This window comes from Aptenodytes patagonicus, chromosome 10, assembly GCF_965638725.1.
Source record: "Aptenodytes patagonicus chromosome 10, bAptPat1.pri.cur, whole genome shotgun sequence".
NCBI classification, from domain to species: Eukaryota; Metazoa; Chordata; class Aves; order Sphenisciformes; family Spheniscidae; genus Aptenodytes; species Aptenodytes patagonicus.
Genome location: NC_134958.1, coordinates 7,296,153 through 7,323,927, shown reverse-complemented (window position 1 = coordinate 7,323,927; position 27,775 = coordinate 7,296,153). Strand labels below are relative to the sequence as shown.

The 27,775-nt window shown below is 41.7% G+C and overlaps 1 protein-coding gene across 1 annotated transcript in view; it reads left to right on the top strand.

Annotated features, from left to right (window-relative positions):
• AGBL1 (AGBL carboxypeptidase 1) overlaps positions 1 to 27,775 on the top strand; it is a 280,171-nt gene that overhangs the window by 186,857 nt on the left and 65,539 nt on the right. Inside the window, exon 22 of the mRNA XM_076348666.1 lies at positions 938 to 1,098. Within this exon, the coding sequence (XP_076204781.1) occupies positions 938 to 1,098 (161 nt within the window). The remainder of the gene's footprint in view (positions 1 to 937; positions 1,099 to 27,775) is intronic.

The following is a 27,775-nucleotide window of genomic DNA, read 5'->3' as shown; positions in this document are numbered from 1 at the left end:
GGTCACTAAATGCCAAAGATGAGGGATTTTGCCGTTTCTTAGTTTCTTTTTAGTATATCTGAGCTTTGTTTGTCTCCTGCCCTCTCACCACTTGCATGAAACTGCCATTGATTACATTGACTTACTCCTATGCAGGCCCTTGGTGTGTTTCTTCTTTGCTAGACCTTTGTTTTATTTTTTTAATTAGTGAAAAAACAAACACAGGCTATTCATAATCAGGGTTCTTCCAAGCGAGGATCCACAACTTGGAGGAGTCCTCCCTTGAAAGATGATGTTGATAATCCAAACCCTGTTTGTGCTTCTCTGTCTCTGATTGTCTCTGCTGGAGACGCATCAGCTTTAAATAGACTGAGAAATTCCTTAGAGGTGTTTGTTATTTTGCAATTACTTTGCAATTGATTTTCTTAAAAACCAATTCATAACATGTTAAATATCTCTTCCCCCTTTCTCTCCCCGCCCCCCCTCTCCCCCCAGTTTCCTTTTTTATCTTTGCCACTGCCCAACGTTTATAACCATAGGACCTATTTTTTTCCCATGGCTTAGGGAGACGACTTGTCTACAGAGAGAAAGAAAAAATGAGTCCTAATGATTTGTAAAAGTGGATTTACAGTCAGATCCTCCTGGAGTCTGAGCCTAATTCTTACAATGCCTTCTTCTGCAAATGTAGTCGAGGCAGTTAAACTGTTTTCCTCTGTTTCCCCATTTGTAAAATAGAGGCTATTTTAGAATAGCTTCTGTAGACCAAGTGCTATCAGTTAATTGACAAATGATTCTGTAGGGGAAATTTTCCATATGTAGCAAACGTGAATGAACCCCTAATTCAGAACGGAAGGATGGACGCTAAGAGTTGTCCTCCTTCTGCAAAACAAGCCTGACCCTTTCCATGTACCTGTGAAATGCACACTCAGCAGTGAAACGTTCTGCTTCTCTCCATCAGGGCCTGCAGCTGGGAACTCAAGAGCTGGAGGAGATGGGAAGCAAGTTTTGCCTTGGTTTGCTCATTCTGCACCTCAAATCCCTGCCCTGCAGCAGGAAGGTGATGGCTCAGGCAGCACTCCTGTTAGATCTGGAGGAGGAGGTAACAGACCGGGTACAAAGGTCAGTGACAGTAGTATTCAGAGGGTTCTCCTGTGGGAATCAAGTTAGGGGGGATATGTTTTGGGGTTAAATCTGCAGAAAAGGACTCTCCTTATGGCTGAGATTTGCATCTTGGGAACTGGAGTGTATTGAGAGTGACTGGAAATGAAGATACAATTGACTCCCAAAGAAACTACTAAAACAGTGGTTCCATGCCCTGCAGCCATCCATGTGGGTAAAAAAGTGAAATAAAAGAACCTGATTTCTATTTTTTGGTGAATATCCATTTTCCTATCAAAACTGATTACTGGAGTATAGGCATGGTACTGCCCCAGAAAAATGCATCAGCAGGAAACATTTTGCTGCTCACTGGAGTGTCAGGTGGTGTTCTGTCCACCTCAAATCCTCCATGGAGAGGACGTCTTGCAAGGAAGACATTCTGTAAGAGCTGCAGGGTAGGGAAGAAATATTGCAGATTAGAAAAGGACTTTGATAGCATGATTTAGAAACTGTAAGCCTGATTCTGCAACGATACTCCCAGAAATTCCTCTTTTCCTCACTGAATTGAGTCCTGCAGACATTTAGAGAATAGATTTGTGACTTTTTGGTGCATAGGAAGAAATCATGATCCCACTGATTATTTAGGAGGTGTTTTTTCTAAATTGCAAAATTAATTTATTTGCTTCCTACATTCAGTGGGATGTATTTAAGTGAGGTTGCCCCATTATAAATATATGGGGAATTTGACCTGGATAAGTGTCAGAGTATGGGACTCTTCAGCTTGAATTTGTGGTGAAGCAGAAATAGAATAGATATTCTTTCTAGGCCACCGTCACTTGTTAGTGCTATGTACAAGCACATATGCTTGCAATAATGTTTTTCCAAGACAAATGGAGAAAGAAAACTTAGTGATGTGATATGATTTGAAACTCCCCAATGGCTTTGTCATCAAAGAGCTCTCTCAGCTTCATCAATGAAAAGCAAGTTTTTCACTTGCAGAAATGCCCCCATAATTTATAGCAGGCTTCCAGTCTTCCCCCTGCAGGAATACTTAACCGACATTACCACCACCTGTTCCTCATGCCAAAAACCATTCTTACAAGCTTGTTCGCAGTTTTAAATGTTTATGAGGGACAATGAAAAAAGAGGGCTAAAACATACAGACATTCCTTTGGATTAGCTGTGCTCACTTGTACATGTGAACATATAAATGAAGCAATTAAGGCATATACTGAACACCCATACACCCATGTTGTGGACAGCCATCCGACAAATCATTGGTATATCATTAGAGAGAACTACTGAAGCCTGGCTACGTGGATGGTTTTGAGATATAAATCAAACTCTCACTTTTGAACTGGAGCTAGAAGGGCCTTTGCATGAAAATAACTTCTCTTATGGGAAGAAAAACATCAAACCCTGACTAGCCTCAGACACTGAAAAAAAGCCATCTGGTCACAGTAACTCAGTGAGCATTTTCCCTGATCTTTGTAGTCTGCTGTTACTTTTTCCTTTAGCTGGTTTTATATTAATAGGAATTCATTCCATTTTCCCAATATTGTGTGGTAGTTGATCAGTACCAAAATAATAGTAAGAAGCTCTCTAACTACAAATATTTTTAAAGAAGTTAACAAAAAAAAAAAGTTCCCTTACTTTGTGAAACTCGGATATTGTTCCAAATGTGTCCATGACAGCTGAAAGCAAAGCCTTATACCCCTTCAAGTTTGCCCGGCATTAGTGAGTCCCTCCATGGCATCCCGGGATGTAAAGTCACTGCTAAAAGCCAGTGTGACAGTCACTTGTTCCTCTTCACTCCGCTGGGTATAATTGCAGGTTTGTGGAATTTTAGTAGCTTAGGTGCAATTTGTTACCATTTGCAGACCAGGTAAACAGCTGAATTGTTTAATCCCACCTAGATATGTCATATTGCAGGAGCTTGTTGCAGAAGGCTGCGGGAAGGGAGGTGCAGGGACCAAAGGGTTTGCTAGCATATTCTTTTTTAAAAACAAATAAATAATGGAAAATGTTTGTGCAGTATATTCATTCTGATTCAGAAAATTAATACTTTGCTCCTGGATTTCTGTGAATCTAGTCAAGAGAATTGCACGATTTGATTTTAGTGGGAATAGGAGCCCTACTGGAACCAATGGAAGAATGCAGAATATAGAGAGCACAGTGATACAGGCAGGAGGGCAGCTATTTCCACACCGCGCTCTCAACTCACAGACTTTGAAAAAAAAATTATTCTCCATCAAAACATTTCTCTGGAGGAAGCTGAGGGGTACCACTCAGTCTAGTCTTACTCCGTAAAGATTAAGTTTAATCTAGCTCTTTTAGGTAACACAAGGATGTCACCAGTGCCTTGCAGCTTACTGGTGGTATATCATTACATCAATGGAAATGATAGTTTGCTGCTTCCTCGACTAGGCTCATCTTTATGGGTTTAAGGAGAATGAAATGTTTGTAGTTTAAAACTAGCTCTGTTGTCTTCTGTGGCTACCACAAAAATGCACAGCATCCTTGAATGCTTTCTATACCCTCTGCTTCCGAAAGTGTGAGTAGATGTGAATGAAAATACCCAATTTTTTCTGTGCCTTTGCCAAAGCAGAGTCAGACTTGGGTATCCTTCAGGTGCGACACAGGAAAAGTCTGGGCGGTTACCTTTTGTGATTTTTTTCTTATATGCTTTACATCATGAATAGTGGTGGCTTTAAACAGCTTGCAGGCTATCCCTATTCCAGAAGTCTGCACTGTCCTGGTCCCGGGAAATGATACGCATGATAGATATTTAAGTGGGAAGCAATGGCTCTGGCTGTAGCTAATGTTTTCTGGCAAAGGAAAGTGTGTCCCAAAGACTGTCCTGCTGACACATCTAGAAAAAGGTACAAATATAGGTGATTCTTATCAGAGCAGTATTCACCAATATCAAAAGAAAAGAATTAGTATTGTTCAACCTTGACGAAAAAGGAAGCTTTATTTAGTTGTTAGGGTTTTGTTTTGTGGAAAGCAAGCTGCAATTATGCTGTGAGCAGTGTGATGCATTGCACAGCGCTTACGTTAAATACGTCTCTCTCAATCTAATGTGTTTCCTTAATATGTGTTTCTGAGTGCCCATCTCTGTAGTACTCTGGGTGACAGGTCAAGCTGTGGAACAAGAAGTTAATCCAGCACTGGATATAGCTGACTCCCAAATGAAATGTCTCATTGCAAAGGTACATAGATCAAAAGCTGTGGAGCCAGAGGTCTCTTCTGTTGTGAAATCCCTGCAGTTCATGTCCTGCATTTGTCTCTCTTTGCCCTGGTGTCTGGTGTGCGTGGCATTGACTTGGCGTCTCGGCATCTCCCTCCGACAGCAAACACTTTCCCCTGTCAAGGTTTATAACTGTATGTGTCTTTTAATTTTCCTCTTCAGGCTGTCTCTGCTCTGGATATTTTGCAGCCTTATTCATTCCCACTGCTGTGAAGGGGATGAAGGAGCAGGCTGGACCCTGCCTGCTTCCCTGGAATAAATTATTTGCTGTGCACCTTATATAGCTCTGTCAGAATTAGTGGTCAGTAAATGGGAGCAAGGTAATAGCTGTCAGGGAAGTGACTGGTCTAACGGAGGCATCCTGTGTGAATGGGGGATTTCCCACACCAGACCAGGTCCATTGTGTTCAGTGTACTGTCTCTGATGAGCCAAAGAAAGGTGGAAAAAACCTTTGGCAGACCTAACTAAATAGAGTTTGGTACACAGGCAAGAATTTCTTCCTGTCCCCAGTTTACAGTCTGTCTTTCCCCTAAAGTCTGAACTGTAAACAGAATCATTTACAAGCATGAGTGGGATAACTGTTGGCATAAGTTTGCAGCAGAGGCAGAATAGCAAAGTAGCTGCATCTGAGAGTAAGTAAAGGGGACTGAACTTCCATCAGTGGGGCTGTACTGCTAATAGGAGAGTAGAGTTTTCCCCTAAAACCAGGAAATCCTTGGACATCATGAAGTTGGCCTAACAGCTCTGTGTTACTGGTCCTCAACATGTCTATATGGCAGCTGTCTCACGAACATGCCAAAAGGTGGAGAAAGTGTAAGATGCAGTACACACATAAGACACATTAGAGCTACAACGCGTGATGGTGAGGAAGAGGGGTTAAATTGCTTCAGGTATTAGCTGGTCTCTTAATTAGCACCCTGTGCTCCTGGGACACTTCATATTCACTCTTCTCACACTTATTCAGGCATTACCACCCTCACGTTCACCAGACCTACTTAGGGACCCAGTTGTTTGTGGCTTTTCTTTTCACAAGTGATGTTTAGGTGTTTTTCTGCATCAGCTAGCCCTTTTTCCACCACCATTCAATAGGGTTGGTCTTACGGACCACCCTGACAAGGTCAAAGGCCAATAATGTAGAGAATTTTCTGGGCTTTGCAGCCACCTTCAAAAAACCAAAGCAATGTGTCAGGTGCTCATACAGGCACTTTATTCTGCCCTTTCCTAAACTTGACCTCACAAGCATGCTATTGCCGTGCCCCAGGAAGAATCACTAATTTTGCGTTTCCAGCCTCCCGCCGTGCCTTGCAGTCAGTTCTGGCATTCAGAAGCTCTCTGCTAGGGAAATGAAATGCCAGCTTGTACTTCGGACATTGTGGGTTTTGATAATAGGTTTCATGCCTCATTTGCTGTAAAAGCAATAAGGTTTTAAGTCAGTGCTGTCCAGGTAACTTCACATTTGTCATGACCACAAAAAAGGATGGGAAGTGACTGTTTATTCACTTAAGGCAGGTTTAAGAGAGAGAGAAAGCAAGAGCAACCCCCCACTATAGGTATCCTCCCCTTCTTCCTCATGGTTTCAACTGATGGCACATTCCTTCATTTTCTTTTTCTCTGTCCTCCAGGTTGTGCTAGGGAATCTTTTGCATACGCTGCAGCAATTGTAGCCATTTGTTCATGAGACACATCTTATATGTTGAGACAGGCTTTTGCAAAGTTAATATGCATTTTCTGCTGACTCAGATATTATTCATCTCATAGAATCATATAATCATTAAAGTTGGAAAAGACCTCTAAGATGATCGAGTCCAACCGTCGACCCAACACCACCATGCCCACTAAACCATGTCCCTAAGCGCCTCATCTACACGTCTTTTAAATACCTCCAGGGACGGTGACTCCACCACTTCCCTGGGCAGCCTCTTCCAATGTTTAACCACTCTTTCAGTAAAGAAATTTTTCTCCTGTGTTTCTTCATTGTTCCTTACCTTTCTTGAGCAGAGCCAAATCTCTCTCCACCCCAGATGGTAAATATGTCTAGCTCTGCTATTAATCGAAAGCAGAAGGCTTAATCACTGCTCCGGTCCTTTGTCCAGATGTAATCTTTTCATCTTCCATACACTGAGCAGTGTTAGATTGGTCAGAGTATGGATGGCAAATCCAGGAATTGACAAGAAGGATCTGCAGATCATTTGGAACTGTGCTTGCTCTTCTATACCCCGTTGATGCTCCATCGTGATCCTGGATAGTATTGAGCTGTTGGATTTCCCATCTTTCTGCCATAATGCACCTTCCCCTGATTATGGCTGTGCAAGCAATTCCACTCACCTTTTAAGCTATGTGGCCAGAATGTGATTCAGATCAAACTAAAGTGAATTTGAGGAGATGAAGCAGACAAGAAAGAGGAAAGTTCAAGCAACAAAATAGTGTAGATGGAGCAAAGTATGCTCGCTTCATCTGGGATATCTTTAGTGCCTCTTTGAATAGCAGAAAGGTAGCATTACACTTGTGTGCAGTGATGGGAAATGGCTCCCTTGCCTGGGGGTTTGGGTCTTCCTGTAGTTACGGGTGAATGTGGGTGTCATTCCTTGACGTTATATTTGTTTTGATTTTACAAACTGGAACAAATTTCAACTTGAAGGGTTTGAGTGCAAGACAGTGCTTCACCCTGCAAAATACCCCATCACCTCACAGTCAGGGTGTACCAGCAGTTGTGGCGTCCAGTCCCCTGAGGCAGACTGGACAGTTGGCCTCTGGGCAGTCCTCTGACACGTGGATGAAGATGAAAGTGCTTTTTCACCATTTAGTGAATCTAAACCCATGGGGAAAAAATCAGCAGGAATTTGACCGTTTTGATTCAGATTTCTATTTGATTGAAGCATCATTTCTCTTTAAGCAAAGATCTGGTGCATTTTTAACCTTGATCATCTGTAGACTTTTAATACCTTATGGCAGCTTTCAGAAGAGGAGGTTGTTTATTGATTCTATTTTTTAGCTTAGTCACAGATTTTATTGCTGGTAAAGGAATTTGATATTTCTACTGCATTATGAGCAGTGGGTATTTCTGTATTTGGATGCTAGAGAGAAAAGTGCTGTTGAAATGCATTTACCTAAGTAAGCCAAACTACCACGTTGCTTTGGTGGTGCAGAACATGGGGTAAAAGGTGTTTCTAATGTATTTCGTGTAACACCTGTGAGAGCACAGTCTGACATTAACTCAATGTGACCGGTCTGAGAGTAGCTGAAGCTGGGCTTCGGAGCTGTCTCATGTTGGTGGAACCATTTAGGATCAGTTCAGGAAATGCCTTAACTCCTGACTGTCTTACAACACTCCCCAGTGATCTTTCACACTGATGTTGCAAAAGAGTGGTATCTTCTTGCCCCTCCCAGGATCTGACCTAAAGAATTGCTGCCTCTGTTATCAAGAGGAAAAAACCTCAGATTTCAAGTTTGGATCTATTACAGGCTTTAGATTTTATTGTCATTATGTGCCTTGATAATCATGTTTTCTAAATAAGACTGTGAATCTTCTTCCATCCACCCCTTCATCCTTCTTATCCTGCACTCTTCAGCGTCTCTCCTTTGTTATTGTGAGAATACAAGCCCAGTGAATTCTTTGGAGGTTCAGCCAAGCAATGCAACCTATAATGAATATATTTGGTATTCAGAAGGCTTTCATGTAACTGTTCACAGGTGAGCCACTGTAATTCAGCAACTTTTCATTAACACTTTCTGGAGCTGTCCCTATTTTCCTCCTATTGATTTTTATTATTATTAATATTATGAAATACCTTGGGAGCTGCACAGCTTCTGTTGATTGTTATCAAATGCTAGCCCCAGCTACGCCAGGCTGGGTACAATTATTCACACTTATTTCTGAGGTAATTAATTTATCATTTAATAGCTAATAATAGCAATTTAAATAGCAGCAGAAAGGTAGGAGAGTAAAGGAGCAAATGGAAGAGAAAGAGATCATAGAAGGAACTTCAAACATGCACAAAAGCACTGCTTGCTATCATATCTCTCTGAGGTTATTCAAATCACTGTACACGTACAGATCTGACTGGACTACAGATAATGAACTTGTATATATCCAGCAGAACAAATGAGCTCTGCATTGCCCTTTCTGTGAGGCATATTGCTATAGTACTGTCTGGTATTAGACATTTTTGTATTGATTAGGAGCATCTGTATTTCTGCGGTGCAGTCCTTTTCCCTTAAGATCTAACTTGAAATATGAAAGCCACCGGGGCCCTTCACATGCTGGGATAGAAAAATAAAGCTGATTTGCTATCAAGGGTTCAGAAGTGATTCCCATTTATGAAGTGTACCCCAAAGAAATGCATTGGAGGGATGTACACTTTCCTCTGAGGTGGCCTTTATATAGACCAAGATAGTGCTGACACTGGGACAGAATAGATGTTTTTTTTTTTTCTAAGAGGGTACAAGAGATGATGGGAGGATCAGTCTGTTTAGACTATTGGTCATCTTCAATGCAGGCAGAGGTGGGATTTCAGACTGAATCATCCTGTCACAGGTCTAGTGCTGAAGACACAGGTTCAGAGGACAATATAGAGCCTTATACAGACCATATGTATACTGCAGCAGTAGCTGAAACACCAGCTGCATTAGATATGGGGCTCTGGCACAATAGCAGGAGGAGACAACTTTGTCAGTGCAACTCTACTGGTGATCTCTGTTCTTTGCTTTCAGCTGTTTGAGTGTATGAAGAGGATATGGATGAACAAGGCATTACTGTGGTAGGAATCCTTGTGCCTTTGGGCTGGCGGGAAACATAGATAAATGATAAGGCTGTTTCAAGGATCTTGGTGATTTAGTGTTTCCTTGTGGAACTTTTCCAAATGGTGTTCCAGGAGCCCCAAAAGAACTTGAGACTTGTGAAAACCAGAGAACAGACAAATCTTTCATACCTATACATGCTATAGTACCTTCTTTCAGGCAGGAGAAGCAATGGAATGAGTTGAGTAGGATGGTAGTTAGGCAAAATGCACTTCCAACCCTTTAGAAGAAAGCACATTTTTGTGGAAGTCATGTATTTTGCCTCTGATGAGTTGTTCTCTTTATTGCAATTGTTACTTGAGGTGACCTCTAATTACTCTGTCCACAGCTCCCAACAGAGCTTCTTGAGGAACACACTCATGTAGGGGAAAATTAGACTGGTTGAGGGTCAAAACAGGCTTTGCTCTCCTGTGTGTTGGAGAGTTAATCATGGGGCGTAGATCACAGGAACAAGAGACTTTTTGATATGGATTATCTCGATCGAACACTTCACCATGTGGGGTTCTTACCCCTTGGACCCAACATAGGGGCCCAGACATCCAAGCATCATAGAATTTAGAAGCAAATTGAAATGAATGCCGGGGTCTGTGAGACTGTATAGAGCAGAATGTCTCCCCATCCATCAGTAACAGCAGAGCCTCTCAGTCCTGCACAGCAGTGGTGGTGACAGTAGTGCATGCATTGCCACTGTCTAAAGTAGATTTCCTGTCGTGGGCAAAATATAGGGATAGAAGGATCTGAATCTCCTGTAAAACCACCAGTGCGATCCAGTTTTTCACCAGGTCAGAAGTTTGTACCTGTGTAAGTTATTCAGACAATAAGAGCTAAGGAGAGCCAAATTTTTTTGATATAACAATGCTCCTAGGCACATTGTGTCCCCATCACTGCCTCCTTTCTCTGCAAAGGGAACATAAAAGGAGAGATTTCTGCTTTTGAGGCAAATAGCTTATTGCAAGTCCTTTTGGTCTGGTGCCCAGCCTGCAAATGAGAGTCTGACCAGGCCTCTTGCACTGTGGTGACAGTGTACAACTGCTATCTCGGAGCATATCAAAAAACATAGCAAGACAAATGAGAGACTAAATGGTTAAAGGGATAGAAAAGGCAGAGAAATTCATAATTAAGGCTGTCGAGTTGCAGTAAAAGGAGCACATAGCCTGGAAGGAAAGCAGGTGGGCGAGCAAGGTGTCATATTTGGAGGTGAAAGTTGGCACTTGAACAGCATTTTAAAGTATTCCAAAGCCACCTCCACTGACATCTCAGCTGTATTGTATACTCTGTCAGAGGCTTCGGCTGCTCAGTGTATTGTGGCTGTGACTCACACACAGACCCTGCCGCTTGCTGCCATGCTAGATATTGTAAAGAGAGACATGGCAGAGGTATTGTGTGAGACGAGATAAATATGTGCAGGTGGTTGTTTCAGGGCCCAGCACACACATGCACCAGTGTGGATGAGTACTTATGCATAGAGATACAAATGTGAAAGCCAGTCTCTGTGGCCTCTGACAATTCATTGTATTCTCTCAGAAACTGTATGGATTTATTAGGATGTATAGGTTAAATGTGATGTTGGCAAAAAGAACTTGTAAGAATTAGGCTGGAGCCGAGACTAGAAGGATGTGAGGGGGAAGATCCACATGAATTTAATAGTTAGCCTTTTATTTTTTGTCTGCAGAGCAGAAATGTAGTCAAGCTTAAAATCCCAGATCCAATTCCCATGAATGTGGGGAAAGTTTGCTTTCAAGTACAAGATGAAGACCCATCCTTTTTTGGCCCTGGCCAGTCTGTAGCACTCAGTAATGCAGCCCAGATAAGTGATCTACTCTAGGAGAAGTCCAGGGCAGAGCACTGCCACTTTCTCATCACTGTCACAGTGCAACGTGAGAGGTGTGGGACTGATTCCGTCCTGGAACAGCACAGATGGACCTGTGATGTGCTGGAAGGACTCAGCGTGCACATGGAGGTGTGGGTAGAGAAGTGGGAAAGGATGCCGAGATGTATTGGCAGAACTCTATGGAAAATTGTAACTCTGAAAGAATTGGACTGGGATACAATGGCCAAAACAAACAAAACCCAACCCCTGTTTGTTGTGAACTTTCCTTTCCCAAGGAAAGGTTATGGCTTCCTTCCGCTCTCGTGTCTGTGGGTAGATGCTGAGGGTTCAGGCAGCTGCTGTCCAGACCATGAGCGCTGAGCGAAGCCAGCGTGCCAGGGCTGCTGCCGCAGCAGGAAGGAGAGGCAGACTCAGAACACTGTAAGAGGAAAGAAGAACAAACATTCCCCTTGCATCTATTTGGGGATGTTCCCTCTATATTCCCCCCTGCTCCATCTCCCATTCCTACTTCCATTTGTTCCTGTTAAAATGTGTGGTTTTTAAATGGACAAAGAGTTAATTTCTGGAAAGTCGAATTTCATTTTTAAAGTAACAGTAGCATGCTTTATGGTTAGATCTTCAAATATATCCCTAACCATTTAAAAGTACATAATCAGCAGCTTTATCTATGGCACATTATTCACCATTTAAACTATAATGTCTTCCTTCTAAGCGTTAACAGTTACTTACTACCTTAAATTCCTATTTCAACATGAGTTGGAGTTTGAGGATTTGGACTTGGAAGGCAGAATAAGCAATAGAAGCAGCTGAACACCAGAAAAAGATTCTGCTATCAGGCTAGTATCATCAGAAATTAAGAATAAGGGGAAGAATAGAAAGCATCTGTTCTCTATCTATTTCTCTGTCTAATCCGTTTGTTCTGTCTAGTCTACTCAACAAGTTTTTACATCACACTCTGTACTTCAGAATTGTTTCTGAAGATGCCATTTTATAGCATCCTCCAAAAAGCACCAGCATCTCATTAAAGGGTAAAAGTCCAACGCAATTCAAAGAGAAAGAAATCAGCCATTTCAAATAATAAAGCAGTGTTTCATCTTCCATTGAGCTGCAGGGGGCAGCCAAGAATTTGGGTAAAGTATTGCTACCTGCATTTATCTTGTCAGGCTTTCCCTAGTATTAATACTTATTTTTTGTTCTAGCACACAACTTGTGTTTTCATCTATTGTCCTGGTTTCAGCTGGGATAGAGTTAATTTTCTTCCTAGTAGCTGGTACAGTGCTGTGTTTTGGATTTAGGATGAGAATAAGGTGATAACACACCGATGTTTTAGTTGTTGCTGAGCAGTGCTTACACTAGCCAAGGACTTTTCAGCTTCCCATGCTCTACTGACTGAGCAGGCTGGAGGTGCACAAGAAGCCGGGAGGGGGCACAGCCAGGACAGCTGACCCCAACTGGCCAAAGGGACATTCCATACCATGGGACGTCATGCTCAGTACATAAACTGGGGAAAGCTGGCCGGGGGGGGCCGCTGCTCGGGGACTGGCTGGGCATCGGTCGGCGGGTGGTGAGCAATTGCATTGTGCATCACTTGCTTTGTATAGTCTTTTATTATTATTATTATTATTAATTATTTTATTTCCATAATTAAACTGTTTTTATCTCAACCCACGAGTTTTCTCACTTTTACTCTTCTGATTCTCTCCCCCATCCCACCGGGGGGGGTGGGGGGAGAGTGGGTGAGCGGCTGTGTGGTGCTCAGTTGCCGGCTGAGGTTAAACCACAACAGTCCTTTTTACTCAAATCCCTTCATATGCTGCCAATATCTCTTTTTCAGTTGGAGTATAGCGGGCCTCAGATCCTCTGTATCCCAACTCCAAAACCCTAGGGGTCGATCTTGAGTCTCCCCTGGTGCTTTCTGCCAGAGGCTCCAGGTAGGGCCGTTCTCCCCGTCTGCAGTATAGAGCACATTTTTTACATCTTGCCCTGCCCAGACTGGCCCCAGGGCTACTGCATGAACTGACTCCTGTTTAGTTTGTTCAAAGGCTTGCTGTTGCTCAGGGCTCCATTTGAAATCATTCTTCTTCCAGGTCACTTGATAGAGACGGTTTATGATCAGACTCTAATTTGGAATATGCATTCTCCAAAAACCCACAACATCTATGAAAATGTGAATCTTAAGAAGAAAGGATCCGCTGAACTACATTAGTAGAGTCAAGTGTCCTTTCTGACAGTGCTCAGCATTGGAGATTTCAAAGAGGGATGCAAGAAATTGCCACAGTGGACAATTACAGAACACCCCCACCCGCTGGGGGAATGCCTTTCTATCTTCAGACAGTGATTTATTTATACCTGGAAACATGAGAATTTGTAGCCTTTCCAAATAATTATAATAACAATAATCCTACCTAATGAAATGTTCCAGTGCTCTCATTTCCTATATAAGTGCCTAATGCTTTTTGAATCTTACAATTGCTCCTGGCTGCACCCTGCTATCTCATGAGTTTTATAGATTAGCTGTGTGTTGTGCAGAAAGAGAAAATATTTCCTTTCATCAGCTGGTCTTTCACCTTTGCAAATGCACCTTTGTCCTCTGCTGTAAGAGAGAATAATTGGAGTGCCAAATTGCCAGTTATTTTGTAAACAACTATCACCTCCCTTCTTGTGCATCTGGTCATGAAAGATACTCAATTTTTTTAGTCTTCCTATGCCTCTAGCCACTTTTACCACCTGCTTTGGAACCCTGCTTATTTATGTGGTACCTTTCAAGATATAGGAAGACAAGAATTCAAGATGGTTTTGCTAGGGAAAGTGTAGTTTTGTAATGTTTCGGTGTTGTCCATGTGCCTTGCCATTGAGGTTTAGTATTTTCAAGAAGGATAGTAGGTTCCTGGATTAATCAGCTCTATCCTCACCTTGTTTGATGAACTGTATTGGAGAAACCATTTTATCTTTAAGCAATTATCTTGGAAGATTACTGGCCACAAATGGGGTTGGTGAAGGAAACCAGAGCCTCTCATGTGAAAGTGCATGCCCATAAGAAATCATGTCATTTTTTTTAGACCTTTTAGATTTCAGTGTTCTGTGTCTGGCCTTAAGACAGTGCTTATTCTTACCAAAATAGCCCAGAAAGGACCATGTAGAAAAGAGACAAATAGATGAGGATGTGATGCTGGCAGTTTGTCTGTGATACAGAACAGGGAGCAAAAGGTGGAGGGTCCCTGTAAGAGGTGGGTATGGAAGGGTAAGGGCAGGCCAAGACTTAGGCCCTCTCCCTGCCTTCCCCTGCAGCTCATGGAGGTGATTCTCAATACCACAAAGAATCTGATGCCTTAGTTTCAGGAGCTCAGGATTAAAAAAAGGGTTGGGTGGAAATATAAATAATGGATTAGGCTGAAAGATTGGTTTAGGCAGTTTGACAGTGTCTCTGAGGTGTCTTTACCCCTTTCAAGGATGAGCAGATTGGAGACGTGAGATGCAGAAACATGGTTTTTGTTCACTTTTCTTTCTTGCTTTTTAAAATCATACCCAAACTCTTATTATGCAAATGTACTGTTCAGGATCAAAGCCTCATCTCCGAGCAGAGAAGGTCCCTGGAGAGCAAGGCCTGAAGGCTAAGCCCACAGTGCTGCTGCTGCTGGCTGTGTACTAGTCTATTTGGGAAATCTAGTCATGCATGACCCAGCACCTGGTGATACAGTGAAGTCGGGAGCAGTGTACTCGGCATCCTTGCATAACTTTTGATCTTTGTTCTCTTTGCCAGCTCAGGTCCCTCTGGTGGCCATGGTCCATCAGGAGTTTATCCTCACCAGTGTCAGATGTCTGTAAGGCTCTTCTGTGACGCAGCATCTACCAATTCCTTAAATTTCTTGGAAATTGAATACTCTGGCATAGGGGCTGGAATTTATCTGAGAAAGGATAATGGATAGGATCACTTGAGGTCTCTACCCTTTTCAGAGTATTTTTCCTCATGTCCCATTTCCGGCATTTCCGTCCACTTACAGAGTGACTCTAGGTAACCAGCTATTGGGAAAGAAGCAATAGAAAGATGTTTAGTGAAACTTCAGAGATTATTTCCCTGCAGGTATGACAAGAACAGGCATGAAAACAGCATACCTGTTTGCATAGAGATCTCTTCTGCCTTGTGGTGCTTTCCTGCTTTTACTGCATCCTTTGTGGGATGCTGGATTTGCATGCTAAGAAGGCTGCTGTTAACACAGCTTAAACGTGACACGCCCTTGATCCGTCATTAAAAATGTCCTTGACACATTGTGGCATCATAAGGAAGGTTTGTGACGCTGACTGCTGGCAGTACTGTTCTACCATGGACGTTACAGAGAAAGCCCCAATACATTTTGTTTTAATTTTTGGGGAGGGGGCTGGTTTGGTTTTGCTTCTTTTTTTCTTTTTTCTTTTTTTTTTTTTTAAAATGTTTCCCTGAAGTGCGTATGAGAGCTGTGAGGGTAGGTCAGCGATCCCAGGAAGGTAACCTTTCCCATCCCTGCAGTTTTGTTTCTCTCCTCTCTCCTCTCTCCTTTAATTTGAACAGCAAATAATATTTTGGGTTTGGTGGGGTTTTTTTTATGGTGGGGACTCCATTCTAAGATTTTTTTAAATGCTGAAAGAGTAATTATTACCTCAATAGGTAGAAGGGGAACATGCCAAATTTCCTTTCTTTTCACTAGAGTGTTGAAGGTGGAGGGAAACAGAGAAGTCTGTCTACGCTCCAAACAGGACCGTCCCTTCCACACCAGGAAAATAATATTGGAAGTATATCAGGGAGCCTCAAAAGCTTCAGGAGTAGTGAAACCCAGATCCCTGCTGTGTCTCTCTCAACAGAGATTTATGTTCCCAGAGTTTGGGCCTGGGCTTTTCTCTGATCCTTTGCCCCACTGAGTGACATTCCTGTGCAGTTTGCAGTCTTGCTGGATTGTCCTCTCAGCTAGATCTGTGGCTGATGTAATCGTGCAGAGTTTTCAACTACTCTACAGCCTTTACACCTCCTGGGTGTCCAGCCTACCTCCTTCTCCCCTATAGTAGTGGCACAAGTATGCCTGGAGAATTTCCCTACTTGTCCCCACCTTGCTTTTCAAGAAATTGCCTGTGCTCTGTAATGGCTCAGAAAATAAAGGCATGGAGGCATATGCCCTTGTTTAGTCCCCACTAATGGGTCAGAAGTGGAGATTAATAGGATAAGAAATGTGTTTCTACTCTGCAGTCAGTAAAGGAAATTCACTGGAACTAAATTAATCATGAAACAGACACAAAGAGAACAGATTAGCAGGGAATTAACTCATTAATTAGATTCATACCAAAGTTCAGAAGAGGGTTTCCTTCAAGATAGCAACCAAGTTCAAAGATCAGCAAGGGTTGGTCTTGGGGGGCACGTTATTTTATTTCTGAACTCTGTCAGGTTTTATTTTAGCCCAACTTTTGCCTGGTTATAATAGTATATCAGAAAAGCTGCTGGAAGGAATTCAGCAGCTGGCAACGTCTAACCATGAAGTGCCCATCGATGGAAGCTATTGTCAGCCCATTCACATCGCTAAGCTCTGGTTCCTGGTGTTAACATAAATGCGGGAGCCCTCTCTATTGTGCCACCTTGCTATATTTAGAGGTGGATTGCAAGTCCTCGTGTGAATAGCAGCCGCTTGTTGGAGGGTGTTTTTTTCCAGCATTAGTGTGAGCAGAATCCACATGCAGATTTAAGCAAGGTAAAGTGCTAAAACACTGTCCTCCATGCTGCACTGTTCAGGACCCCCAGCTCGCCCTTTTGTTCAAATTCACAGTGGCAGGGTGGGATGGGGGTAAGTTACTGCATGTTTCTAAGGAGATGGGGTTTGGCTGCAGTCTCTTTGCCATTCTAATGGGACGCTTTTCTATGTGATCCCCTCTTAGGCTGGGTTGCAGTTTGGACTCAGGGTTAATTTAGGATCCACGTAGCATTGTTCTTGTTAAAGCAAGATTTACACTGCCTGTCTTGTTCATTGCACTTTAGCACAAGCTTGCTTGCTGTGCAACTGAAATGTCTCCCTTCATGTTGCCAAGTACAGATGCTCTGGTGAAGGGAACATAGGAGGAAAGAGAAGACCTCACTTAGCAGTTACCTGTTGCTCTGTGCTGCAAAAAGACCCTGCCAGCTCCTTTCAGGCTCTGCATAGCCTTTGGAGTGAGACCTGCTGCTGCCCAGATGCCAGAAGGTCCCTGTTGCCGCGCTGTATGTTGTAACACATGGCACGCTGCTGCACAATGGAGCTGGTGATCAGTGTGTTGAGAGTGGTTTTTGTTACACGTTCTTAATGAACTAACAAACCAGAGCTAAACACTAGTTGAAATGAGAATGAATCCACGTGAGAAAGGCCCCCTGCTTTCTGACTTACCCTTTCCCGTCTTTTGCTTTTGCTACCTCTCAGCACGAATGCAATCAAACCGTACTCAGGAACATCTGAGCTGCCTATTTACCACTTAGGACTTTGTGGGTAGTGAAGTTTCCACATTGTTTGTTTAGAGTTAAGTGTTCTGCTGGATCTCTTAGCGCTTTCTGTAAATAACAACTGTCCTCAAAATTCTTCAGGCTGATTACCGAGACTGACAATCTGTGTGTTTTGAGTTGCTGAGCTGTATTAATCCCTAATATACTCTGGTCTGTGGATGGAAAAGCTAATGTACTGAGGATGTCACAAGAGGTAAAAGCCAAAGGACTTACTCTTCTTGGACACGTGAAGTACTTTGGTTGTGACATGAATAAAACTCCCAGCGGCAACAGTGCATATTTCTGCTGTGCATAAAGTGTTAGAGGAGTCTGCCTTTGAATCCAGCATGATAGAGATTTTATAGCACCAGAGCTAATTCTTTTCTAGAAACGACAAGGCACAATTTATTTTTACCTACCTGTAGCTTGTCATGGTAAAGTTTATTCAACTTAATGTTGGAGTTGATGGGGGAGGGGGGAACACACATACACACAAAGAAAAACTATACCAAAGTCTTTCAGGCCCACCAAATGGGATTCATCAGCTTTATTAACCATCTAAAAGTTAAGTATCTGGCCATGTCAGTTATCAAAAGCTTTCTTTACAGTCGTTGAGAACATTTCATCCCATCTATCTTATACACCTTTCATAGGTTCCACTTCAATTTAGTAGCAGAATAACTAACTAGGGAAAGCTATCTCATCAGAGGGCAGGGAAAAAAGAAAAAACAAAAAAAAGAGAAGGCATAGTCTATGGCTATAATCTGTTCTCCTTTTTATTTTAGAGTCTAAGCCTCTTCCTATCAGAATGTGAAAGCTGGAAATGCATCTCCTCAAACCCTATTGAAAGACATGTACTAGCAGCCCTCGCTAAAATGCAGGTGGGAAAATGAAGGGAGATATCAGGTCCATAGATTATATAAAATCCAATCCAGAGTTTATGCTGTGATAATTCAGTCCTGTATAATCCACACCAGACTGATGAAATATCAGCTTGTACTGTGGATGTGGCCCAAGGCAATTGAAGACTTTACTGTGCTTTGGATCAGGACAGTTAAGAATGCAGAGTACACATTCAGTGAGAAAAACATTTGTTCTTTGTGCTTTTAATACAGCAAAATGCTTTGCCGCTTCTTTTGTTTCCTTCCTTCAGTCACAACAAAGGAATGTTGCAAGTGGCTCCAGAGAAAGAAAGCCTAAAATGAAAAGGGATTTAGAGAGAAGAGATTAGATGAAATTGGTAAGAAAAAGAATTCCCAGTACCGTATTCCCAGCTAAGCCTTCTGAAGGGAAGCCCTCTGCTCCTGATCCGTTATGATTCACTTCGCAACTCTGCCCAGAGTGGCCTCTCTCCTTCATCTGTACTGCTATAAACTAATACCCAGTGATAACAGCCCTGCCAAGCCTGGTCGCTGCTGATGCATTGTACACAGCTTTCATTAATCTATTTGTGCCTAAGAGTTCATCAGTGAAAGCTCATTCTAATGTCCTTCCTTCTGATCTTCTGTGGACTTTTTGTGAGGAGGAGTGAGTTTGCAAGAAAGGAGTGACCCATAATACTCCCTAGGTTTAGCTGTAGCATGAGCGAGTTTTATTCGAGCTTTCCTTTTACACTGCGCAGTTCAAGCAGTGCATGTTGATACCGACTCGCACTTCCTCATCTTCCTGTCTTTTGACCTTACAGTGATTTGCTTTTAAATACTGTTGTGTCCAGTACTGATTGATTTTCCTGGTGTGGATGCGAGGTGCAATCTTAGCAACGCATCCTATTCCTGATATGCAACTATTCCTGCTATGGTTGGTGGAAACAGTCCTGCTGCTCCTTTGCCTCTGCTCTGCCAGTTAGCGCTGAAATTATTCCCCCAATATTATCATTGTGGGGAACGAGCTTTTAGCTTTGTGTTTGCATAAAATCAGAGAAGTTAACATGTGGCAGGGATCTCCGCAGGTCATCTGTTTTCCCCAGCAAAGATCAGCTTTACCTGTATCATTCTTGATAAGTTAGTCTAATCTTTTCTTAAAGAGCTCTAATAATGGAATTACCAGACTCCAAATAATCTATTTCAGCTCCAGCTACCCTTATGTTTATGTTTTCCAGGTATCTAGCTTGAGTTCTGTCTTGCTACAGGAAGTCCTTGACAATTATTTTTTGCCTTATCTAGCCTAGACGTAGAGAACTGATTATTTGCTTTCCAATATGTCCTCTGGACCCTTTTCAGTTGGGCCAAGTCGTCCTCCTTGAATTGCTTTGCCCAAACTGGAATCAGAACTCTAGCGGAGCTCTTAATAGTGCTGGATCAAGAAAGAACAGATTAATTCATGTCTTGCCAGGTTACATTCTTTATACCCACCCAGTACTGTATTTGCATTTTTGTAACAGAAAGGAATGGGTGGCTCATGTTCAGCTTGTAATCTTCAATAATGCAAATTGCTTTTTTCCAGTAGAAATGCTACCTTGTCATTGCTCCTCATTTGTGTGTTTGTACCATTGATTATTCCTGTCTAATTGTAGTAACTTGTACTTGACCCTATTGAATTGCAACTGTTTTCTTCAGGCTACATCTCCAGTTTGTCAAAATGATTTTGAATTTTAATACAATCTTTGTCTTACTTTGGTTTCATCTGCAAATCAAATAAACATACTTCCTATTTCATCTAAATCTTTAATGAAAATATTGAATTGTACTAAATCCGTGACTGAGTCCTGCAGAAGCTCATTCAACACATCTATCCATTTTGACAGTGAAACCCTAAGAACTGCTTTCTGAGTACAATTTTCTAAACGGTTTATGTATTCACTCTGCTGTAGTTCATCTAGAGCATGCTGCTTATTTGCTCCGAGACTTTGAAATCGTTTCAAAAACTTGGCTATGTGACATCTTGTCCGCTGGGTATTCCCCTGATACCTTCTCAGAGAAGCAAATTAGAATGGGTCATCATAATCTGTTCCTGACAAAGCTGTGTTGACTGACACCCACTTCTTCTTTTCTCCTAGGTACTTCCAAATTGTTTCTTTGTTCTGAGGAACTGGAGTTAAGCTGACAGGTCTATCGTTTGCTGTCTTCTCCTTTCTTCTATCTTCAAAGATAGTTACTACATTGTGTCAGTTATCTAGTTCATCACCAAGCCTTCCTAAGTTCTAAAAAAATAACTGTTAACAGCTTTGAGATTGATTGAGTCATTTCCTTAGAGCTGCAGAAGGACTATAGTAGATTTGGCTTATTTGGAAAGATCTAAGCTATGTAACATCTCTAACCTATTCCTTTTGTATTCTGGGGCTCCTTTACGCCTTTGTTAGTTCTTAACAATGTTAATTCATCACAGTTGACCTTTATATGAAAACTGATGCAAAATCTTTCTTCTCAGCTTTATTGTCAATAGGTTTTCCTTCTCTGGAAAGTGGACTAACAATTCATGCTGCCTTTACTACTAATAAACTTAAAGGATGATATTTTTGCCAGTCTCATTTCACTTTGTGCATTCATTTTTCAAACTTTATTCCTAGCTGTTCTTTCTGTACTTTTGCAATCATTAGTATTAACCAATCTATTTTAATCCTTTTTTCAAATTCCTTTGTACTTTTGCCATACATTTGAAGGCAATTAAGACTTTGCTGTATGACCAGGTTGGTCTCTTAACACTTTGGCTACCTTTCCTTGTAATAACATAGTTTGCGTTTATGTCATTTTTCTCAGGAATGTACAGTTCTTCTTAAGTCTCTTATAGAAAGAAAATTCTTAAGGATCCCCACCCATCCACCCATCTTCACTGAGTTCTCTGCTGTGGAAGATTTACATAAAGCCTTGTCCGCTTGATCTTACTCTTTCGCTAGGCTTTGGTGGAGCTCTTCCATGGAAGCACCTTTCGTAGTTCTGGAATTTATGTTCTTTCTCTTCTGACGCTGCTTGCAAGGAAAATGCGAATTTGTGCTTTAATTCTAGAGAACTGCATGTCTTGTGCTTGGTTGACAAGGTCTTTAAAAGTGAGAAAATCTGCTAGATATCAGGGCTCATTGCCTCTGAAGGAAACGGAGTTCCTATTCAGAGTCAGCTTTGCCTGGAAATCATACTCACAGTCAGGCAAGGTTACAAGATGAATAAAACCACATTATTCTGTTAAAGCGTAGCTCAAACACAGATTGCAAATTTCATCACACGCTTGTCATTACAAAACAACAACAAAACCTTTGCTCATTTTCTCTAAAGACCTTGGCTTTATCTCTCATTCTGCAAGTTCTGTTTCCCAAATTCTCTTCATTCTTTGAAGGTATTGACAGGAGGCTTTGGTCGATTGGAGGTATGTTCCAGTGTATTGACGCTCCTTTAGTCTGGCTGATGCTCTATAATAACCCGGACCTGGCCTACTGAATCATCTGATTATACTAGCTGGATGCCTGATGACTGCAAACCTATGAAGATATGCTTTCAGATCTCTTGCTGGGTACCCTTGGTTTACCTTGTAGAATCTGGGGGAATCCAGTAAGTTCAAAAACCTTGACCCTGGTCAGTGTCAGCAAATAATATTTTTTTTTTTCCCTTCTGACTGAAGTGTAGGTAATTCTTTTTCTTATTCGTTACTGGCCATTCCCTACTTTGTGTTGGAGTGAGGTTTGTCAGCTACCCTGCTTACCTTTCGATTATAATATCCTATTAGTTCCATGATGTAAACATTTAAAGTTTTCCTCATATGATTTTATTGATATTCTGCACTGCTCAGAGCCTAAACATGACACATTCAAATGCAAGCAGCTTTATTGGCAGGCCCTCATGACTGATCCCACTGGTGATATAGGATACCAGTATTGTCACAGTACTCATTTGCTTACTGTCCTTAATCATCATGCAAGCACTGTCAGCAAATCTATTTTTCACTCTAATTAGTATTTCAGAGGAAGTGCATGAATGACTTAACATGCAAGTCTCTAATTCCCTTGCCTGTCCATTCTGAAAAAGCTGTACACCTTCATGTTCATATGCTACTCGTGAATTACCGTCTTGCCTGCTTCCAAAGACCTTTAGCCAACTTCTTTCCTATCCAGTAGTTGGTTTGTCCTCAGCAGGCTTCTTTCTTCTAGGAATGGTACATAAATGTTATGCTGAAGACATCATTACTGATGCCCCTCTCCACCACTTCTGGTGGAAATGGGGCTCAAGTCTAGAGCAGGACATTGAGTGTTTGGTCACTCTCTGAACACTCTGAGAACAGCTGTAGCAAGAAGACTTGACAACAGTGATGGGTCAGGGAGTATGCCATGTCCACAAAGCCTGTTTGCTCTCTCCAGTGAAGGCTTCTTAGCCTTCACTGTAAGAATTCTCTGTTTTAGCACACACTTCAACCAAGAAGTTTAAACTTTCAAAATTTCTTTTGCAAAGAAATTTTTGCTTACTGGGATAGAGCAGACAGCATCTCTATGTGTACATATGGAGGTGGGTGTGTTTAGGTGTGGGAGTGTGCATGCCTCAGTGTTTTGGAGCGTATTATCCATTTTCCCTAGTGTTTATTATCTGAAGATTGGAATCTGTAGCTGCACTCTATTGGGTCTGTGTCTCCTCTAATTACAGCAACTTTAGCTCATACTGATTTATAGCTTGCTGAAAAGTGCATATCCCGTAGGATAAAAAGCATGATGTGTGTCCTGGTTTCCGCTGGGATAGAGTTAATTTCTTTCCTAGTAGCTGGTACAGTGCTGCGTTTTGGATTTAGCATGAGAATAATGTTGATAAGACACCGATGTTTTAGTTGCTGCTGAGCAGTGCTGACACTAGTCAAGGACTTTTCAGCTTCTCCTGCCCTGCCAGCGAGAAGCTGGGAGGGGGCACAGCCAGGACAGCTGACCCAAACTGGCCAAAGGGCTATTCCATACCATATGGCATCATGCTCAGTACATAAACTGGGGGGAATTGGCCGGGGGGTGGTGACCGCTGCTCGGGAACTGGCTGGGCATCGGCTGGCAGGTGGTGAGCAACTGCATTGTGCATCACTTGCTTTGTATATTCTTTTATCATTATTAGTATTATTTTCCCTTCCTTTCCTGTCCTATTAAACTGTCTTTATCTCAACCCCTGAATTTTACTTGTTTTTTTTCCCGATTCTCTCCCCCATCCCACTGGGTGGGGGGGAGTGAGTGAACGGCTGTGTGGTGTTTAGCTGCCTGCCATGTTAAATCACAACAATGTGCAATTTTATTTGTCAGGATAGACACCAATGAAAAATAAAGACCAACCTTATCTGGGCTGGTGAAAGTATAAAGGAAGACAGAAGGAAGGTATGAGCTTAAATAAATAAATAAATAAACAAAAGGGAGAAATTGAAAGGAAAAGGAAATATGGCAGTATATGGTGGCCGTACCTGCATTCACTTTATTCCAGAGTCTTTTGGTCTTCTGGACCAGAACTGTTCATAAGAGGGCTTAAAGGACAAACTGCTTGCTAAATATCATTCATTCATGGGTTTACATACTAGATTCCAAATTCCTTAATAAGAACTCTTAATTAAAATCTCAAGTTTAATCTTGCAGAGCCCTGAGCAATTCATTGTGCTTTTGTATTTCTTAGTTATCATCAAAGTCTTGGGAGCTAAGGCACTCAATATCTTGGATCCTTGGTATTTAGCAGTATTCACCAACCGTATTTTTGATACCGCAGAGCAGCTGAGTGGCAGCCAAATCCTGAGAGGTCTGCAGGATCAGCTGAGCACCTCTAGTTCTCCCAGACTGCCCACACACAGACTTGCCTTGTTTTCGCTCAAGGTGTGAACTTAAACACAAGAATGTGCCGCGTTAGGTAAGCACAGCTTTATATGGGGCTCAGTTTGGCTTACATCAGTTTATGTCTTTAGTTAAAGTGGCTGTATTTAAAACCATGCAGCTAATTTCCGACATAAACCCCAAAGCTTTTGGCTGCTTCACTTCCAGAATAAAAGGACGACAAGTGTATTTAATTCATGCCATGTGGGGTGATGTTAACTTAGGTGGAGTTTTGTGACCCAGGGAGTTGTTCTTTCCAGTTGTGTTTAGCACTCGTTCAGTGGAACTGCACCTCACCGGTGTTGGTAGAAAGAAGAACAACAGGAGCTTCCACCATGTCTAAATGCCATTGTCTGCCTGGAGAGATGAAAACTGTTCTGTGAATACAGACTTAGCCTGAGGTGGACACGAGGTGAAAGGGGCTGATCCAGAGCCCACTGAATATAATGTGAGTCTTTCTATTGAATTCATTGAGCTTTGGATCAGACCCCCAAGTGCACAGTGTGTGAGAGAATGCAGTCTTGAGCAAGGAAATTTCAGTGCTTTCATATTTTTTTTTCATCACATTTGTATCTAATCATGTTCTGTATCTTTTTTTGAGCAAAAGGCGCTCTGATGTCCTGCCTGCAATCTGGAGAATAATAATTGTTTCTGAGATGCAGCCTTTTAGCTGAATGTTAAGAGGGAGCAGATGATAACTGGAAAAAATGACAAATAATTTTCTTGGGATCTTATTCTTTAGACCTTCAGGGAAGTAGTAGATATGTTTGTAAGTTCAGTGCTTTAAAGCAAAGAATAACCTTAGGAAAGACAGAGAAGAGAGAAGAGTGGAAAAGAAGAAAGGAAAAATAAAAGAACAAGATTTTTTGTATGGATTTCTGTTTTCTCTCCCCCATTGCTCCTCCTCTGCTCACAATAAATTTCCTAAGCTCTAGTCATTCACTAAGGGACAAGGTTAGATGTGAAGTATAATACAAACGTAGAAGTACTCTTCTTAAATTGCAAGGTCCATCAGATACTCTGGGAAGAGAGTTTGTTTCATTTCACAACAGATGAATGATGTCCTCCGCATTGCATATACTCCAAACTAATTTCAAGGCTGAACTTTTACGTGAATCGCAGAGATCTGCACTGGGGCTTGGGACTGAGTGCAGGGATAGGAGAGGACTGCAGCTGGCAAGTGAGGCAGGACTGGAAAAAGCAGGAGATAATGCAGCTGAAGACCGAGTGCATTAGCAGAGCTATCTGACAGACCTAGACTAGAATTACAGTATGCGCTCCAGGTTCACACTGGCACACGTTGATTATGTTTAGGCATCATCCTGTCCCTGAAAGCACAAACAGGGACTCTCATTCATTCTGAACCCTATGCTATTGTTAGGGCTGTGTTCCTAGTGAGGGAACAAAGAATAGATCCAATAGTGCTGAGAAACAAGGGCTTGATTGCTGTATTGAATTACTGTGTATGTGAGAACCTGCCTTCTTTGCCCAGCGCATGTATTTTTGGAAGATCTGTATGAGAACTTAGATAAACTCTGAAGCAAATGTTTTTGGAAAACCCTGGAGAATGTGACTTGGAAGTTCCTGGAGCATTCATTTCCATTTTCTCTTGCTTTCTTTATCCCATGTCAACAGCTTCCTATTTCTAACGGTTTCTTCTTCTTCTATGGTTTTGGCCTCTTCTTTTCCCTCTGTTCCAGCCACATTATATGAAGCCAAGGCTTTCTAATCTGCATTTGTAATACATACCAAAGAGGAGATTAGTTTTAAAATGAGAATCGAAAATAGTACCTGGCTCCCTCAGATAAGCCTGAAACAAAGCCAGAACAGTGCTGATCTCTATAAAGTCCTGGTTATTGTATCGACTTCTGCCTGCCTTTTACCCCTGCATTAAAATATAGTTATAGTTCAGAAAAGTAGCAGTAAAGATTACCTTGTGGGATGTTATATTCAATCTCTGTCAATGACACCCAAATCCAGTTTGCTCACTTCACAAATCAAAGGATGATTTTTTTCCCCTCATGTAGGTACCTCTGGCACCAGGAGTACTACCTTAGATCTTACGGTCAAACTGGCTACTTTCTCAGCTGCTATACCAATAGAGAACATGGAAACAAAAACCTCTAAGCAGAATCTTCTGTTCTTGTGAAGTAACTGTTTTACTCATGTAAGAGTATCATGGCAGCTCCAGCAAAATTTAGTGGCTTTAATTTGCTCTTTCCCTCTTCGGTACAATACGATACAAAGGAAACAGTATATGCCTTTGAGCTTTTGGTGTAAAGAGCTACAACCGAGGAATATATTTCCACTATTTTGATGCTGTTAATGTCATCATGTCTAGTATTTATCTGCCCAGTGTCCAGGGCTTTGTGTCATGACGAGGAAGGGAAAAGATTGCTAAATACTGCAAAACATTTCCAACAAATGCGAGTTTGAATTTTTGTGTTTGGTTCGATCGTGTTTGCATTCCTTCTGTCTTTCTTTCTGCCGGCATCCTGGCTAGGGTGATCTGGGACAGAGGGAGGTGGAAGAACAGATTACAGAACACTCATGGGAAGGACATGCAGATCTTGTGATTGTGTGTGTTGTTGATTTTGAAAGCTGAGCTTTTTCAGCAACGAAACAGAAATATCCTCCATGACTTAAATGCATATGACAAAACGCCGAAGAAAAATCATAGTCTTACATCCAGATTTTCGCAAACAGAAAAGAGGTAAAGGTTGCAGAATGAACTATTACTCATTGTAATTTTTCTGGGTGTAGAAAGAGTCATTTCAGAAGGAATGGTTTAAATGTGGAGTGGTGATGGTGAGTGGCACTTGATAACAGCCTGTGTCCAATATCCTGAAAAGTGGTATATTAATGCATTGTCCCTATTTCTGAGTCACAAATGAAGCTACAACATTCTTCCTTTCCTCAGGTTCTGAGGTTTAGAAAGTGCTATTTAGTGACCTAAAATTATTTCCTCTATCTTAACTGGTCATAAATTTTTGTTTCAGCTTTATAGAAGTATGTCCGTGCCCTAACTCTAATAGAAGTTTAAAAAAAGCAAAACAAAACACGGGTTATAGCTCATTTGGGGATTTTGGCACAATTCAGATTCTTGAATAACAGTGATCCAAATTAAACTAGCTGAAATTGATCTGTTTCCCAATTTAGCTAAATCACCTTTTAATCCAGTAGAGTGTTTGCATACGTGATAGCACTAAAATAACTCGGCAGTTCTTAGGCAACAGATTCAGTTATGTGTTCATGACTGGACTCAACATCTCTCTTGGTGAATGTCAGGGAAGGATGTCATCTCCGATGCAGATGGTCTGGGTAGAATGAGGATCGGGAATGTTTCTTGCATGATCTTCAAAGGTGAAAGATTAGTGCAATTGAGAAAAGCAGACTAATGAGAAGGAATTTTCCCTTACATCCTTCTGCCATCATATTTGTTGATGTCTCTTCTTTCAGCAAAGAGTTTGATCAAGAAACATTAAGAATGTGTATTATTCTAGGAAAAGACTGTGTGAAGGGAAACAATTTGTTAAAGATACTCTGAATACCTCTCTGAATATGAAGTGGCAAGCACTTGACATCTCTTAGAGTCAGCCATCCTAG